This window comes from Caretta caretta, chromosome 2 (assembly GCF_965140235.1).
Source record: "Caretta caretta isolate rCarCar2 chromosome 2, rCarCar1.hap1, whole genome shotgun sequence".
NCBI classification, from domain to species: Eukaryota; Metazoa; Chordata; order Testudines; family Cheloniidae; genus Caretta; species Caretta caretta.
The window spans coordinates 233,258,432-233,271,763 of NC_134207.1; the positions used below are offsets into that span (position 1 = coordinate 233,258,432).

A 13,332-nucleotide genomic window follows, 5' to 3' on the forward strand; every position below is an offset into this window, starting at 1 on the left:
TAGTGGATGGCTTTGCAGAGGTGGGTTTCCCTAACTCTGGTGGGGCCATTGATGACACACACATTCCAATTTTAGCACCAGACCACCTTGCCTCTGAATACCTCAATAGGAAGGGATTCAGGGTGTTGCAGGTACTTGTGGATCACCTGGGGCGTTTCACAGACATCAATGCAGGCTGGTCTAGAAAGGTGCATGACGCACGCATCTTCAGGAACAGTGGCCTGTACAGAAAGCTGCAGGCAGGGACTTTCTTTCCAGACCACAAGTTCACAGTGGGGGATGTGGAAATGCCCATAGTAATCCTGGGAGACTTTGCTCACCCCTTACAGCCCTGGCTCATGAAACCTTAAACAGGGCACCTGGACATCAGCAAGGAGCGTTTGAACAACAGGCTGAGCAGGTGCCGCATGGTAGTCGAATGTGCTTTTGGCCATTTGAAAGCTCGCTTGAGGTGTTTAAATGGCAGGCGAGACCTTACCGAGGATGATAATCCCGTGGTCATAGCCGCGTGTTGCACTTTCCATAATCTGTGTGACTCTAAGGGTGAAATGTTTGCTCAGGTGTGGAGCACTGAGGCAGAGCGCTCGGCTGCACAGTTTGAACAGCCAGATGCTAGGGCTGTCAGAGGAGCCCAGAGGGCTCCTGTGAACATCAGAGAGGCTTTGAGGAACCACTTTGGCAATGAGGGGCAGTAAGACATCTGCTTTGGAGTTGCTTCCCTGTTGCTTCCCATGTACAGTGTTGGGGCTCAAGATCCGTGCAACACAATGCTTTAGAAGCCTCTGCCAGAGAGTGAATTGATTGCAATACGCTTTTGTAGAACACAGAATAAAAACTCAGTACCATTAAATACCTTAGCCTTTATTGTTAAAAAGGGTAAAACCTCACAACTGTGTGTAGCTCCAGCTATCATTGTGCAAGCTGTGAGGGGGGGTGGAGTGATGGGGAAATTCGGGAGTGCTGTGGAGTGAAAAGGAATGTGTGGGCATAGAGGGCGGTGGGGTTGGCAAAGAATTGTGTATCTGCTGCAGAGGCGCTCAAACTCGTATCTGCTCAGTCTGCAGCTGTATCAGGGACTTGAGCATCTCTGTCTGATCCTCCATAACTTTTAGCATCCGCTCTGTTGCTTGCCTACCAAAAGCAGCATTCTCTTTTCTGTCCTGGCTTTCGGCTTTCCAGCACTCTTTCCGTGCCCCACTCCATCTCTCATCACGCTGCAGCACCTTGTGGAACATCTCCTCTTTCCGGTGCCTAGGATTTTTTTCTTATCTGTTGCAGCAGGTTGGCAGGGGTGCGTGTTGTGTTCCTCAGGGTCTGTGCTGAACAGAAGAGGGATTTTTGCATTCCAGCAAATGATTGAAACATTTACGTAAAAGGGCATTTTGCTAGTAGAAATAATTCTCTCTGAGAATTAGGCAGGCACACAGCCCTGTGAGCACCCCAGTCATGGTGAGTTCTGGGAGTGGGGGAAAGGCAGTTGTGTGTATGGACAAAAAGGTCTCAGCTTGCAGGGGAGCTTTTCAAGGAACTCATTCTAAAATTAGCCCACAATTTTTCACAGGCGGCTAACCTGCTAGCTGACATGTCGCTGATGAGGTTACTAATGATGAGGGTGACTAGGGAAACCAGGGCTCAGCTTTTGAATGCTTGCGGCTTTCACCCTGGTCTATATGCAGCTCAGCTACCTGCCGCTTTGGTCCCAGCTCCAGTGACTGCTAAATGGCATGGTACAGTTTCCACCAATGGGGGACCTAACAAGGGTTCAATCCCTTGGAATCTGCAGTAGAGGCTTAACAAGTATGTCTTGGAAACTTTCCAGAGCCTCTCTCTGGAGGATTCCCTGCAGGTCTCGATGTCCATCGACACCATACTTGGCCATGTAGATTAGCTGCACACTAACTGCCTCCCACTTTCGATTCCCTACACAAGCCACAGCAACTTACCCAGAGTCACATCTGCTTTCTACTCCCCGTTGAGCACTTCTGGAGTGGAGAAAAGTTCCTGGCTTCATGCCCCGTTAGGCCACCCCGCTTCTTCTAGCTCAACTTCTTCATCCACAATTTCAGCCTCAGAGTTACCCCCTCTTTCAGCAGCCTGCGAAGTATCCACAGGGCAATCGGGGATGGAGGTGGGGTCACCACCGAGGATAGCATTCAGCTCCTTCTAGAAGCGGCAGATCTTAGGTGAACCACCGGAGCGATGGTTCACCTCCTGCGCCTTACGGTACGCCTGCCTCAGCTCGTTTATCTTTGCTCTGCACTGCTGCGTGTCCTGATCATATCTCTACATCTTAGGAAGCATTCAACTAGTGGGCCACAGAAGGAGTGTGGCTAAGCCCCAGTGTCTGAATACTTAGTCTGGACTGCCTGAGTTCTGTGGTAGAAGAGAGGCACAGCCCACTGGTGCTGTATTAAGGAGACATCAGGTTTTTTGTTTTTTTTTTAAACCTCCTTAAGAGATTTCCACTTTAAAGATATTGGGCCAGATTCTTAGCTATTGTAAATTGGAATAGCTTCATTAACTTCAGTGGGGTTCTGCCAGTTTATACCAGTTGAGGATGTAGCTGCAATCTGTGTCAGATTCTGAACTCCTGGGATTCAGCTGCCTAGGGTCAGACAGGTACAATTCTTCAAACTTTAAAGCCTTTTTATTCCTAAAGGCAATCACAATATGTAGGGGCATGAGGTTCCTCTTCACAGGGCTGGGGGAAAGCCGACAGGTGCGGAGGAGCACATGGTTTGGACAGCGACATCCCTTGGGGAAAATCTATTAATGGAGATTCTCTATGTCCTAGTAAGGAGGAGAGGATGGAAGATGATAAAATACAGGTAGGAACTGATGAGAAACAGTCAAATAAAAAAAGTCCCATTCAACTACATCATGTAATGGCAGACAGCTAAAACGTAATAAGTTTTTAAAGTGCTTATATACCAATGCTAGAGGTCAAAATAATAAGATGGGTGAACTAGAGTGCCTCGTTTTAAATGAGGATATTGATATAATAGACATCACAGAAACTTGGTGAAATGAGGATAATCAATGGGACACAGTAATACCAGGGTACAAAATATATCGGAAGGACAGAACAGGTCATGCTGGTGGGGGAATGGCACTATGTATGAAAGAAAGTGTAGAATCAAATGAACTAAAAATCTTAAATGAACCAAACTGTACCATAGAATCTCTACGGATAGAAATTCTATGCTCTAATCATAAGAATATAGCAGTAGGGATATACTACTGACCACATGACCAGGATGGTGATAGTGACTGTGAAATGCTCAGGGCGATTAGAGAGGCTATTAAAATAAAAAACTCAGTACTATTGGGGGATTTCAGCTCTCTCCATATTGACTGGATACATGTCATCTCAGGATGGGATGCAGAGATAAAGTTTCTTGACACCTTAAATGCCTGCTTCTTGGAGCAGCTAGTCCTGGAACCCACAAGAGGAGAGGCAATTCTTGATTTTGCCCTAAGTGGAGCACAGGATCTGGTCCAAGAGGTGAATATAGCTGGACCGCTTAGCATTAGTAACCATAATATAATTAAATTTAACATCCCTGTGGTGGGGAAAACACAACAGCAGTCCAACACTGTAGCATTTAATTTCAGAAAGGGGATCTATACAAAAATGAGGCGGTTAGTTGAACAGAATTTAAAAGGTAAAGCAACAAAAGTGAAATCCCTGCACGCTGCATGGAAAGTTTTTAAAGACACCATAATAGAAGATCAACTTAAATGTATACCCCAAATTAAAAAAAATACTAAAAGAACAAAAAAAGTGCCACTGTGGCTAAACAACAAAGTAAAAGAACCAGTGAGAGGCAAAAAGGCATCCTTTAAAAAGTTGAAGTTAAATCCTAGTAAGGAAAATAGAAAGGAGCATAAACTCTGGCAAATGAAATGTAAAAATATAATTAGGAAGGCCAAAAAAGAATTTGAAGAACAGCTAGCCAAAGACTCAAAAAGTGATAGCAAAACATTTTTTAAGTGCATCAGAAGCAGGAAGCCTGCTCAACAACCAATGGGGCCACTGGATGATCAAGATGCTAAAGGAACACTCAAGGACGATAAGGCCATTGCGGAGAAACTAAATGAATTCTTTGCATCCATCTTCACAGCTGAGGATGTGAGGGAGATTCCCAGACCTGAGCCATTCTTTTTAGGTGACAAATCTGAGGAACTGTCCCAGATTGAGGTGTCATTAGAGGAGGTTTTGGAACAAATTGATGAACTAAACAGTAATAAGTTACCAGGACCAAATGGTATTCTCCCAAGAGTTCTGAAGGAGCTCAAATGTGAAATTGCAGAACTACTAACTAGTCTGTAATCTATCATTTAAATCAGCTTCTGTACCAAATGACTGGAGGATAGCTAATGTGATGCCAATTTTTAAAAAGGGCTCTTGAGGTGATCCTTGGTAAGCCTGACTTCGGAACCGGGCAAACAGGTTGAAATGAAGAACAAAATTGTCAGGCACACAGATGAACATAATTTGTTGGGGAAGAGTCAACATGGTTTTTGTGACAGAAAATTATGCCTCACCAATCTACTCGAATTTTTTGAGGGGGTGAACAAGCATGTGGACAAGGGGGATCCAGTGGATATAGTGTACTTAGATTTTCAGAAAGCTTTTGACAAGGTCCCTCACCAAAGGCTCTTAAGCAAAGTAAGCTGTCATGGGATAAGAGGGAAGGTCCTCTCATGGGTCAGTAACTGGTTAAAAGATGGGAAACAAAGGGTAGGAATAAATGGTCAGTTTTCAGAATGGAGAGAGGTAAATAGTGGTGACCCCCAGGGGTCTGTACTGGGTCCAGTCCTATTCTATATATTCATAAATGATCTGGAAAAAGGGGTAAACAGTGAGGCGGCAAAATTTGCAGATGATACAAAATTGTTCGAAATAGTTAAGTCCCAGGCAGACTGTGAAGAGCTACAAAAGGATCTCTCAAAACTGGGTGATGGCAACAAAATGGCAGATGAAATTCAATGTTGATAAATGCAAAGTAATACACATTGGAAAACATCATCCCAACTATACATATAAAATGATGGGGTCTAAATTGGCTGTTGCCACTCAAGAAAGAGGTCTTGGAGTAATTTGTGGATAGTTCTCTGAAAACATCCACTCAATGTGCTGCGGCAGTCAAAAAAGCAAACAGAATGCTGGGAATCATTAAGAAAGGGAGAGATAATAAGACAGAAAAAATCATATTGCTTCTATATAAATCAATGGTATGCCCACATTTTGAATACTGTGTGCAGATGTGGTCGCCCCATCTCAAAAAGGATGTATTGGACTTGGGAAAAGTTCAGAAAAGGGCAACAGAAATGATTAGGAGTATGGAATGGCTGCCGTATGATGAGAGATTAATAAGACTGGGACTTTTCATTTTGGAAAAGAAACGACTAATGGGGGATATAATAGAAGTCTATAAAATCATGACTGATGTGGAGAAAGGAAATAAGGAAGTGTTTACTCCTCATAACATAAAAACTAGGGGTCACCTAATGAAATTGATAGGCAGCAGGTTTAAAACAAACAAAAGGAAGTATTTTCCTGCCAGAGGATGTTGTGAAGGCCAAGACTATAACAGGATTAAAAAAAGAACTAGATAAATTCATGGAGGATAGGTCCATTAATGGCTATTAGCCAGGATGGACAGGGATGGTGTCCCTAGCTTCTGTTTGCCAGAATCTGGGAATGGTCGATGGGATGGATCACTTGTTGGTTACCTGTTCTGTTCATTCCCTCTGGGGCACCTAGCATTGGCCACTGTTGGAAGACAGGATACTGTGCTAGATGGACCTTTGATCTATGTTCTTATGTTTATCCTCTGATAGTCACACACCACCCCAACTGCAGCACTGGGAAGCTTCCAGTCAATTCTTTATTGACTGCCATAGAGTTTAAGGCCAGAAAGGACCACCAGATTATCTAGTCTGACATCCTTTATATCACAGGCCACTAAAGCACTCTACACAAAGACTGATAACCAGAATTAAACTAAAGTGTTCTAGCCCTCAGGGGACTAAACCATTATGTGCTGTAGGCAGAAAACAGGAGGGGCTGAGGCATCAATTCCCTGAATTGGCAGGGAATTAATTAAGTAAAATATACCCAGATCCCAGATGATCCTAGCAAGTGACCCACACCCCATGCTGTAGAGGTAGGCAAAAACCTCTCAAGTTCCATGCCAGTCTGACCTGTGGAAAAATTCCTTCCTGACTCCATGTATAATGAACAGTTAGACCATGAGCATGTGAGCAAGAACCAACCAGTAAGCAGTGGAAAGAATTCTCAGTACGATTTCAGAACATTGGCCAACCCCATCCAGTCTCCAATCTCCAGCTGTGGCCATCTCCCTTCAGTGAAGGGAGACACCTGCCCCCTTCCTCCCCAAATACAAAGTGTGTGTGTGAAATTCCCTTCCTGACCCTTGCAGCTGAGCTGCTGACCCCTGAAGCATGCAAGGAACATAAGACATGAACTGAGGGGACCACCAGGGCTGCCAAGCCCTGTCCCCACCATTGCAAGCAACTCCGTCATACAGTCCAACTCATAAATTTATCAAGTGATATTTTAAAACTAACTAAGTTGTTTGCCCCCACAACTACTGGGAGGCTGTTCCAGAGCCTCACTCCTCTGATGGTTAAAAACCTTCTGATTCGCAGCCTGAAATTTGTTCATGGCCAGTTATATCCATTTGTGTTTGTGCTAACAATGGCTTTTATCTTAAATAACTTTTAGTCCTCCCTGCTGTTTACTCTCCTGACATATTTATAGAAAGCAATCATATCCTCTCAGCCTTCATTTTGCTAGGCGAAACAAGCCAATGCTCTGCCACTGAAAGAGCATCCCTCAGGAGCCATCTCTTTTACCTGTTCTGTTTTGGGGACCCTTTTTTGATATTTCCCCTGTGTTCCTGTCACCCTACTCCGCTTTATTTTGATGTTCCTGGTGCCTTTTGGGCACCTCTGTCCCATCTCTGGTTTCCAGATTTCTGTGAGGAACATCAGTGGCTTTTCGAATGCTTGTTCTCGTCAGTATTCCGCATGTGGATACTTATTCTCGCTATGCACCTGATACCGGAAAATTTTGCCTCTAGTGTCAAGTGGTTTACACGTACGACCTGCATGTTCTCATGTTCAGCACCCAGGGTATAAGGGGAAGTGCACACTGACTGCCTCTCCAGTTCCTTGTTACTGCCACGTGGCCTGAGTCGGAATCTTTATTTCTGGAGCTATCCTCGCATCATCTTAATCTCGGTAAATATAATTGTATATAGTTTGTTACTGTTTTTATAGTATATTATGTAGTTAGTGTAGCTTAATTTTCCCCACACTGGGAGACCATCTTTGTCATTCCTTTTGGGAGTAGGACTTTTGCCAGAATTCTGGGATTTAAAAACTGTCTCCTGTCATTGCTCCTCCTTGGTCAGCAATAACCCCTATTGCTGCCCTTACTGCCTAGGAGAGGTGCATACCTCTGGCAAGTGCAGTGTCTGTTGTTTCTTCCCACCCTGGATCTGAGAGGCATAAGAGTTCCAGTTAAGGAAGCACCTCATGGAGAAAGCCATGAGATCCGAGTCAGATCCAGGCCTGGGAGACTTCCCTGTACATTGTCCTCAGTCCTCAAGCAGCACGAGTCTGAGCACGAGCGTAGAAGCAGAGGCCAGCTCGGATAAATCTAATGACTTATTTTCTCAGGCTTCTTATGAGAGTAATGTGCACTCTCACAGACACAAAAACAGATCCACCTCTAAATCTGCTTCCAGGAGAAGGAATTCCTCCCTGACTCCTTCCAAGTTGAGTGAGTGTTGATGTGCAGGTCCCAAGGATACAGGTCTGCCTAAGCCTCCCTCATGGCAGCTAGATTCCTAACGGGTCTGACTAGGGTCTTCCCACTACTAACTAAGCCAAAGTACTTATACTGCAGCACTTACTGGGGCACCTTTCAAACTGATGACCACGTGCTCAGTGTTCTGCCTGTCTATGAAGTTCGCCTTTCTCGTCACCATTATGTTGGCCAGAAGGGCAGGTGAACTGGAGGGCCCACATGGCTGACTTGCTTCATGCTTCATTTCAAAAGAGAAGGCATCCCTTCTCCTCTAACCGAAATTCATCCCAAAGATAGTTTTTGAGTTCCACATAAACCAATCGATTCACTTACTGATATTCTTCCCAAAGCCTCACGCCTCCAGCAAGGAAAGAAGACTTCATCCTCTTGATTTCAGATGAGCATTGGCGTTCTACCTGCAAAGAACAAAACCATTTAGAAAATCACCTATACTATTAGTAGTTGTTGCAGAGCGAGCATGGGGATTAGCAGTATCTGCTCATATTCTCAAAGTGGATTTCTGCCTATATCCTTTGCTATCAGTTGGCACTTTTCCCTCCCCCAGGTGGGATGAGGGCCCATCTCACTAGGGCACAGGTGAACTCAGTAGCATCTCTTTGAGAAGTGCCTTATGCTGGCCATTTGTAAGGCAGCAATCTAGAGTTCCATCCACAAGTTCACAAAGCATTACGCTTTGGTCCAAGCCTCTTCTGTTGATGCAGCGTTTGGAATTGCAGTGTTAGACGTGTATGCTGCCTGCATCCTCACACTCCCTCTCTCCCATTTGAGTACTGCTTGCCAGTCACCCATATACGGAGAACACATAGGGACCAGCACTTGAAGAAATGGAGGTTACTTACCTGTAACTGGGAGTTCATTGAGATGTGTGGTCCCTATCTGTATTCTGCTTCCTGTTTTCCTTCCCTTCTGCTTTGGATCATGATTGGAGTTGTGGTAGAGAAGGAACTGGAGAGATGGTTAGTCTGCAACTCCCTTTATACCCTCGGTGCTGCATGTGAGGAGAGCCAGGGTGCAGGCATGGACCAACGGACACTAGTTGCAAGATTTTCCAGTCTCAGGTGCATGGTGCCATACTCATATATGGAAAACAGTTATAGACCACATCTCCTGAAGGAACCACCAGTTACAAGTAAGTAACCTACATTTTTGTGGTGCAGGTCTGTTTCAGGCACTGAGGGTTTTATGTCCTTTCAGGGTGACAAAATATGCGTTCTTAACCCCAGAGGTATGCCTATTATGAAAAGGCATGTGTTGCATTTTCTTCCATGTGTCCTGTGAAAGGAGCGTTTGGGGCAGATACTGTCTCAAGTATGCAGGTGTGCTAGGGAATGCTTTCAGGTGTTCCCTGAGGCAGCTTTACTCTAGAGATTCAGTTGATCTCAGCTTCAGATCAGACCAGAGTGTTTTGAAAGAGAAAAGCCTGAGTTGGCCTCACCTCTGGAGGGATTTGAGTATGCACTGATGCAAGTAGTGCAGACATCAGTTTTCCGCTCTATGTCCACTGATGTGGCTTCACCACCTCCACTGAAGCATTCCGTGTCATTCCTGCCAATGGTTTGCCATGTACAGATACTGATGCTTGAAGTCAGGGCTAGCAGTATTCGGCAATACCGGGGGCACAGAGAGAAAGCAAACTGCTCTCTGACTTGCCCGTGCTGAAGCTTTTAATAACTTTATGCGCATTAGCACTTGAAGCCTCTTGTATCCCTTCTCTATATGTATTTAGGATTGGGAAATTGCTCTGAGAGGCTTCAGTGGTAATGTACATTTGGAGATCTAGGCAGGTCAAGCCTGTTAATGTCTGAAGCTGTAGTAATTACTTTCGGTGCTAATTTGGGCTTGTGTCAAGATTTTTCAGAGCTGTTTGCAGTCAGAGTGCTTATTGTGCCAAGATTGCCCACATGCTGTGGAATTAGCTCCTTTAGTATGTTGAAGATTGGTTTTGACCCCAGTGTACTCCCACTTTGAGAGGCCCTAATGCAGCTAGTGTTTGACGCCTGGAGAGCAGGTGTCTGTCAAACATACCACGCATAAGTGTATTTTTGTGGTCTACATGACCTATACAAATTCTGAAGAATTTGTTTTAATTAAAAATAAATAAATAAAGCATTTCCGATTGTATATAAACCCTTCAAAAATGTGAACTGAGTGTAAATGATGTAGTGTTGTCTGCCTGAGTCTGCAGGCAGCCTTAAAAAATGACTGACAGGTGTTGAAACCATCTCTTTACTAACCAGTTCTAAAGCCACATGATGATCCATTCATGTAAGCATTAATTATTTAACTGCTGATCATTTTAGCAAGAGCCATGAGGGAAGGGTGAGAGTAAAGCCTGTGGGATTTGAAAAGTGCGATAGGGAAGGAAATGCTGAGAGAAGAAAGGAGAAGATATGGACGGGAGAGGATGGGGATGGAGGAAAAACAAAGGGCAAAAATATCAGTGGTTCTAAAGGCCACCCCCTGGCGTGGTGCTGGATGACAACTGTACTGAACAAATAATAAGTAATGTAAAAGTTTTAGTTACTACCTAAAGGCCAAATTCTACTTCTGATATTTGTGCAAGCCTCCCATTGTTTCCAGTGGGAGTTTTGCTATAGATTGGGAGAAAAAAAATAATTTGTCACTCCTCATTAAATGAGCTTGACACCCTGCTTCAGAGGAACTGTCAGTGTTGTAGGCTCCTCTATCACCTTACTATGATCAGCCATCTGAGTGAGAGCAAGCTGATGGTCAGGAAGAATATTGTTGTCTCTGGGACACAGGTGAACTGGCCACGCTCTACTGATGCCAAGTATATCACCATTCCAAGCCTGCAGTCTTGGAACAGGATGCAAGACGTCATCAGTCATATCAGGAGGTAGAAGCAAGAGGTAGCAGGTGACTGCTAGGATCCTGCTATGAATTTTGAGTCTTATGTCTGCAGCTGTATTCGTTGTATCCATGACTTCAATGGACCCCGATATTCTGGTGGAAGCAAATATATCTCACACAGTCTTGGATTACAACCTGGTTCCTTTGGGATTAGCCCCTCCCTCCCAAATCCTTGGAGGTTGGTCTGTCTTTCTAGGCAGTGAAATGAGAATTCTGAAAGCTCTCTCGAGAGAAGTAGAATTACAAGTAACTTTTTCCTATTTAAGTGAGTACAGTGCCATGGTTTGAAATATATCAGAAATTAGCAGCTTCATTCTGTAAGAGCTCTGTAATATGAATACATCCTTAGCATTGTTTAGATTAATGGAAATGTGTATCCACTTGCTTCTCAAACTGTCATCTGTCAATTATACAAGACAATTACAATTATACTTTTGTATAATCTGTATGGTTTCTTTTATGATGTTTTATGATCATTTCAATTCTTTTTGTTTTTGCTTTTCCCTAGAGATGTGAATTATGCCCTCATAAGGATGGTGCTTTAAAGAGAACAGATAATGGGGGTGAGTTGCATTTTTATTTCTTTTAATTTTTTGCTTAATAAAAGGAAAACTGTACTGTAAACTGAAATAATATAAAGATCATATTATCTGCTCGCAAAAAGAGCAACTGTTTTAACACACTAGCTGACTGAGACTGCATTAGAAACTAATATTTATTTTACAGTAAAGTATAATGGGCTGTAGTTGTCCACTTTAGGTTGAACTTCAATCAGAAAACATAATCAGTTCACTGTATATTTTATTAGCTCTATTTAAAAAGTCAAATTTCTGACTGAAGGAAGAAACTGTATTGTAATACAGAAGATTCTAATCATGAGATCCTTTAGGATAAAGGGTAAATTACATATTCATTTTAGAAGATGAACAGTCATTGGAAGCTACTGTTGTGACTGCATCAACCCATTTTCAGGTGTGGAAAGTCAGGGACTTCCAAAGTTGTAGGTCAGGCTAAATACACTGATGCATGTTTCAGATAATAGTTTTCATGCATATTTACAAATAGGTTCTGCAACACAGAAATTAGAGATCGAAAAGACGCGGTGGTGATTTACCACCACCTTTACATCTGCTCGTTATGTTGTTCTGTGCATTATCAATTCTGAGCTCTTACTGAGTAGTATCATTAAAGGAAATCTTAAGTGAGTATTTATGTCTTTATTAAATCTTTACTACTAAATGGGGATATAAAAGAATGTTTCAAGCATTTTTAGAAATGCCTGTCTTTTTTCGATACATTAATCAAGGGCCAAATCCTGCCCCCACATATGTGGCTGTAAAGAGGTTCAGATTTAGTAGGACTGCTCAAATTCTGGTGTGGAAAGGGGATGGATGAGCAAGATTTTGGGAACCCTTTCAGAGGCTCAGCAACTGTTGCGTGCTGAGGATCTGTGTTCTGGGGTGGGTCCTGTATCCCAGTTTGTGTATGTATCTTGTTTTTAATAGAATTTACTGAGGTATTCATAAACATAGTATATGAGCACTTCAGATACACTAAGGAATTCAGCCTTAAACATCCCTCAGAGGTAGGGAAGTAGTAGTATCCTCATTTTAAAAGGGATGACCCCTTAGGGAACTATAGATCCCTGACAAAACAATGGAATAGTATCTACAAAGAATTATAGGCTAAAAATCTGCCAGTCAACATGGTTTAATGAAAGGTAAGTCTTGACAAACAAACTTGTGGTCTTTTTTGACAAGATTATGGGTCTGGTTGATAAACTATGTTGATATAGTTTATTTGGATGTCCCCAAGGCATTTGACCAAGTACCAAATGACATTTTGACTAAAAAACTTGCATTATGTGGAACTACATGGTACACTTTAGCTGGATTAAAAACTAGCTCACTTACAGAATTCAAAATATAGTTGCTAATAGTGAGACATCAGTTAATGGGGCTGTTTCTAGCAGGGTCCATCAGGGATCAGTTTGTGGCTCAACACTATTCCATATTTTTATCAATGACCTAGATAGTATAAAATCGTTGCCGGTAAAATTTGTAGGTAAGGATTGGTGGGATAGTAAATAATGAGGACAGGTGATCTCAGTCACTTGACTAAATGGTCACAGTCTAACAAAATGCATTTTAATATCGTCAAATGCTAAGTAATACACCTGGGAACAAAGAATGCAGGCTGTACCTACAACAAGGGAGACTGTTTTGGCAAGCAGAGACTCAGGGAAGGATTTAGGCCTACATCAACATGAGCTCTCAATGCAATGCTGTTGAAAAAGTGGCTAATGCAATCCTCAGATGTATAAGAAGGGGAATATTAAGTTGTCATAAATATAAAGGGAAGGGTAAACACCTTTAAAATCCCTCCTGGCCAGAGGAAAAACCCTTTCACCTGTAAAGGGCTAAGAAGCTAGGATAAACTCCCTGGCACCTGACCAAAATGACCAATGAGGAGACAAGATACTTTCAAAGCTGGAGAGGGGGAAAAACAAAGGTTGTCTCTGTGTGATGCTTTTGCCAGGAACAGAAAAGGAATGGAGTCTTAGAACTTAGTAAGTAATCTAGCTAGATATGTGTTAG

At 43.0% G+C, this 13,332-nt stretch overlaps 1 protein-coding gene across 8 annotated transcripts in view; it reads left to right on the forward strand.

Moving 5' to 3' along the window:
- Positions 1-13,332, forward strand: part of MLLT10 (MLLT10 histone lysine methyltransferase DOT1L cofactor) — a 234,905-nt gene that overhangs the window by 36,636 nt on the left and 184,937 nt on the right. For all 8 annotated transcript variants that reach the window (XM_048837931.2, XM_075125910.1, XM_048837934.2 and 5 more), the window contains one exon: positions 11,244-11,298. In XM_048837931.2, coding sequence (XP_048693888.1) covers positions 11,244-11,298 — 55 coding nt within the window. The remainder of the gene's footprint in view (positions 1-11,243; positions 11,299-13,332) is intronic.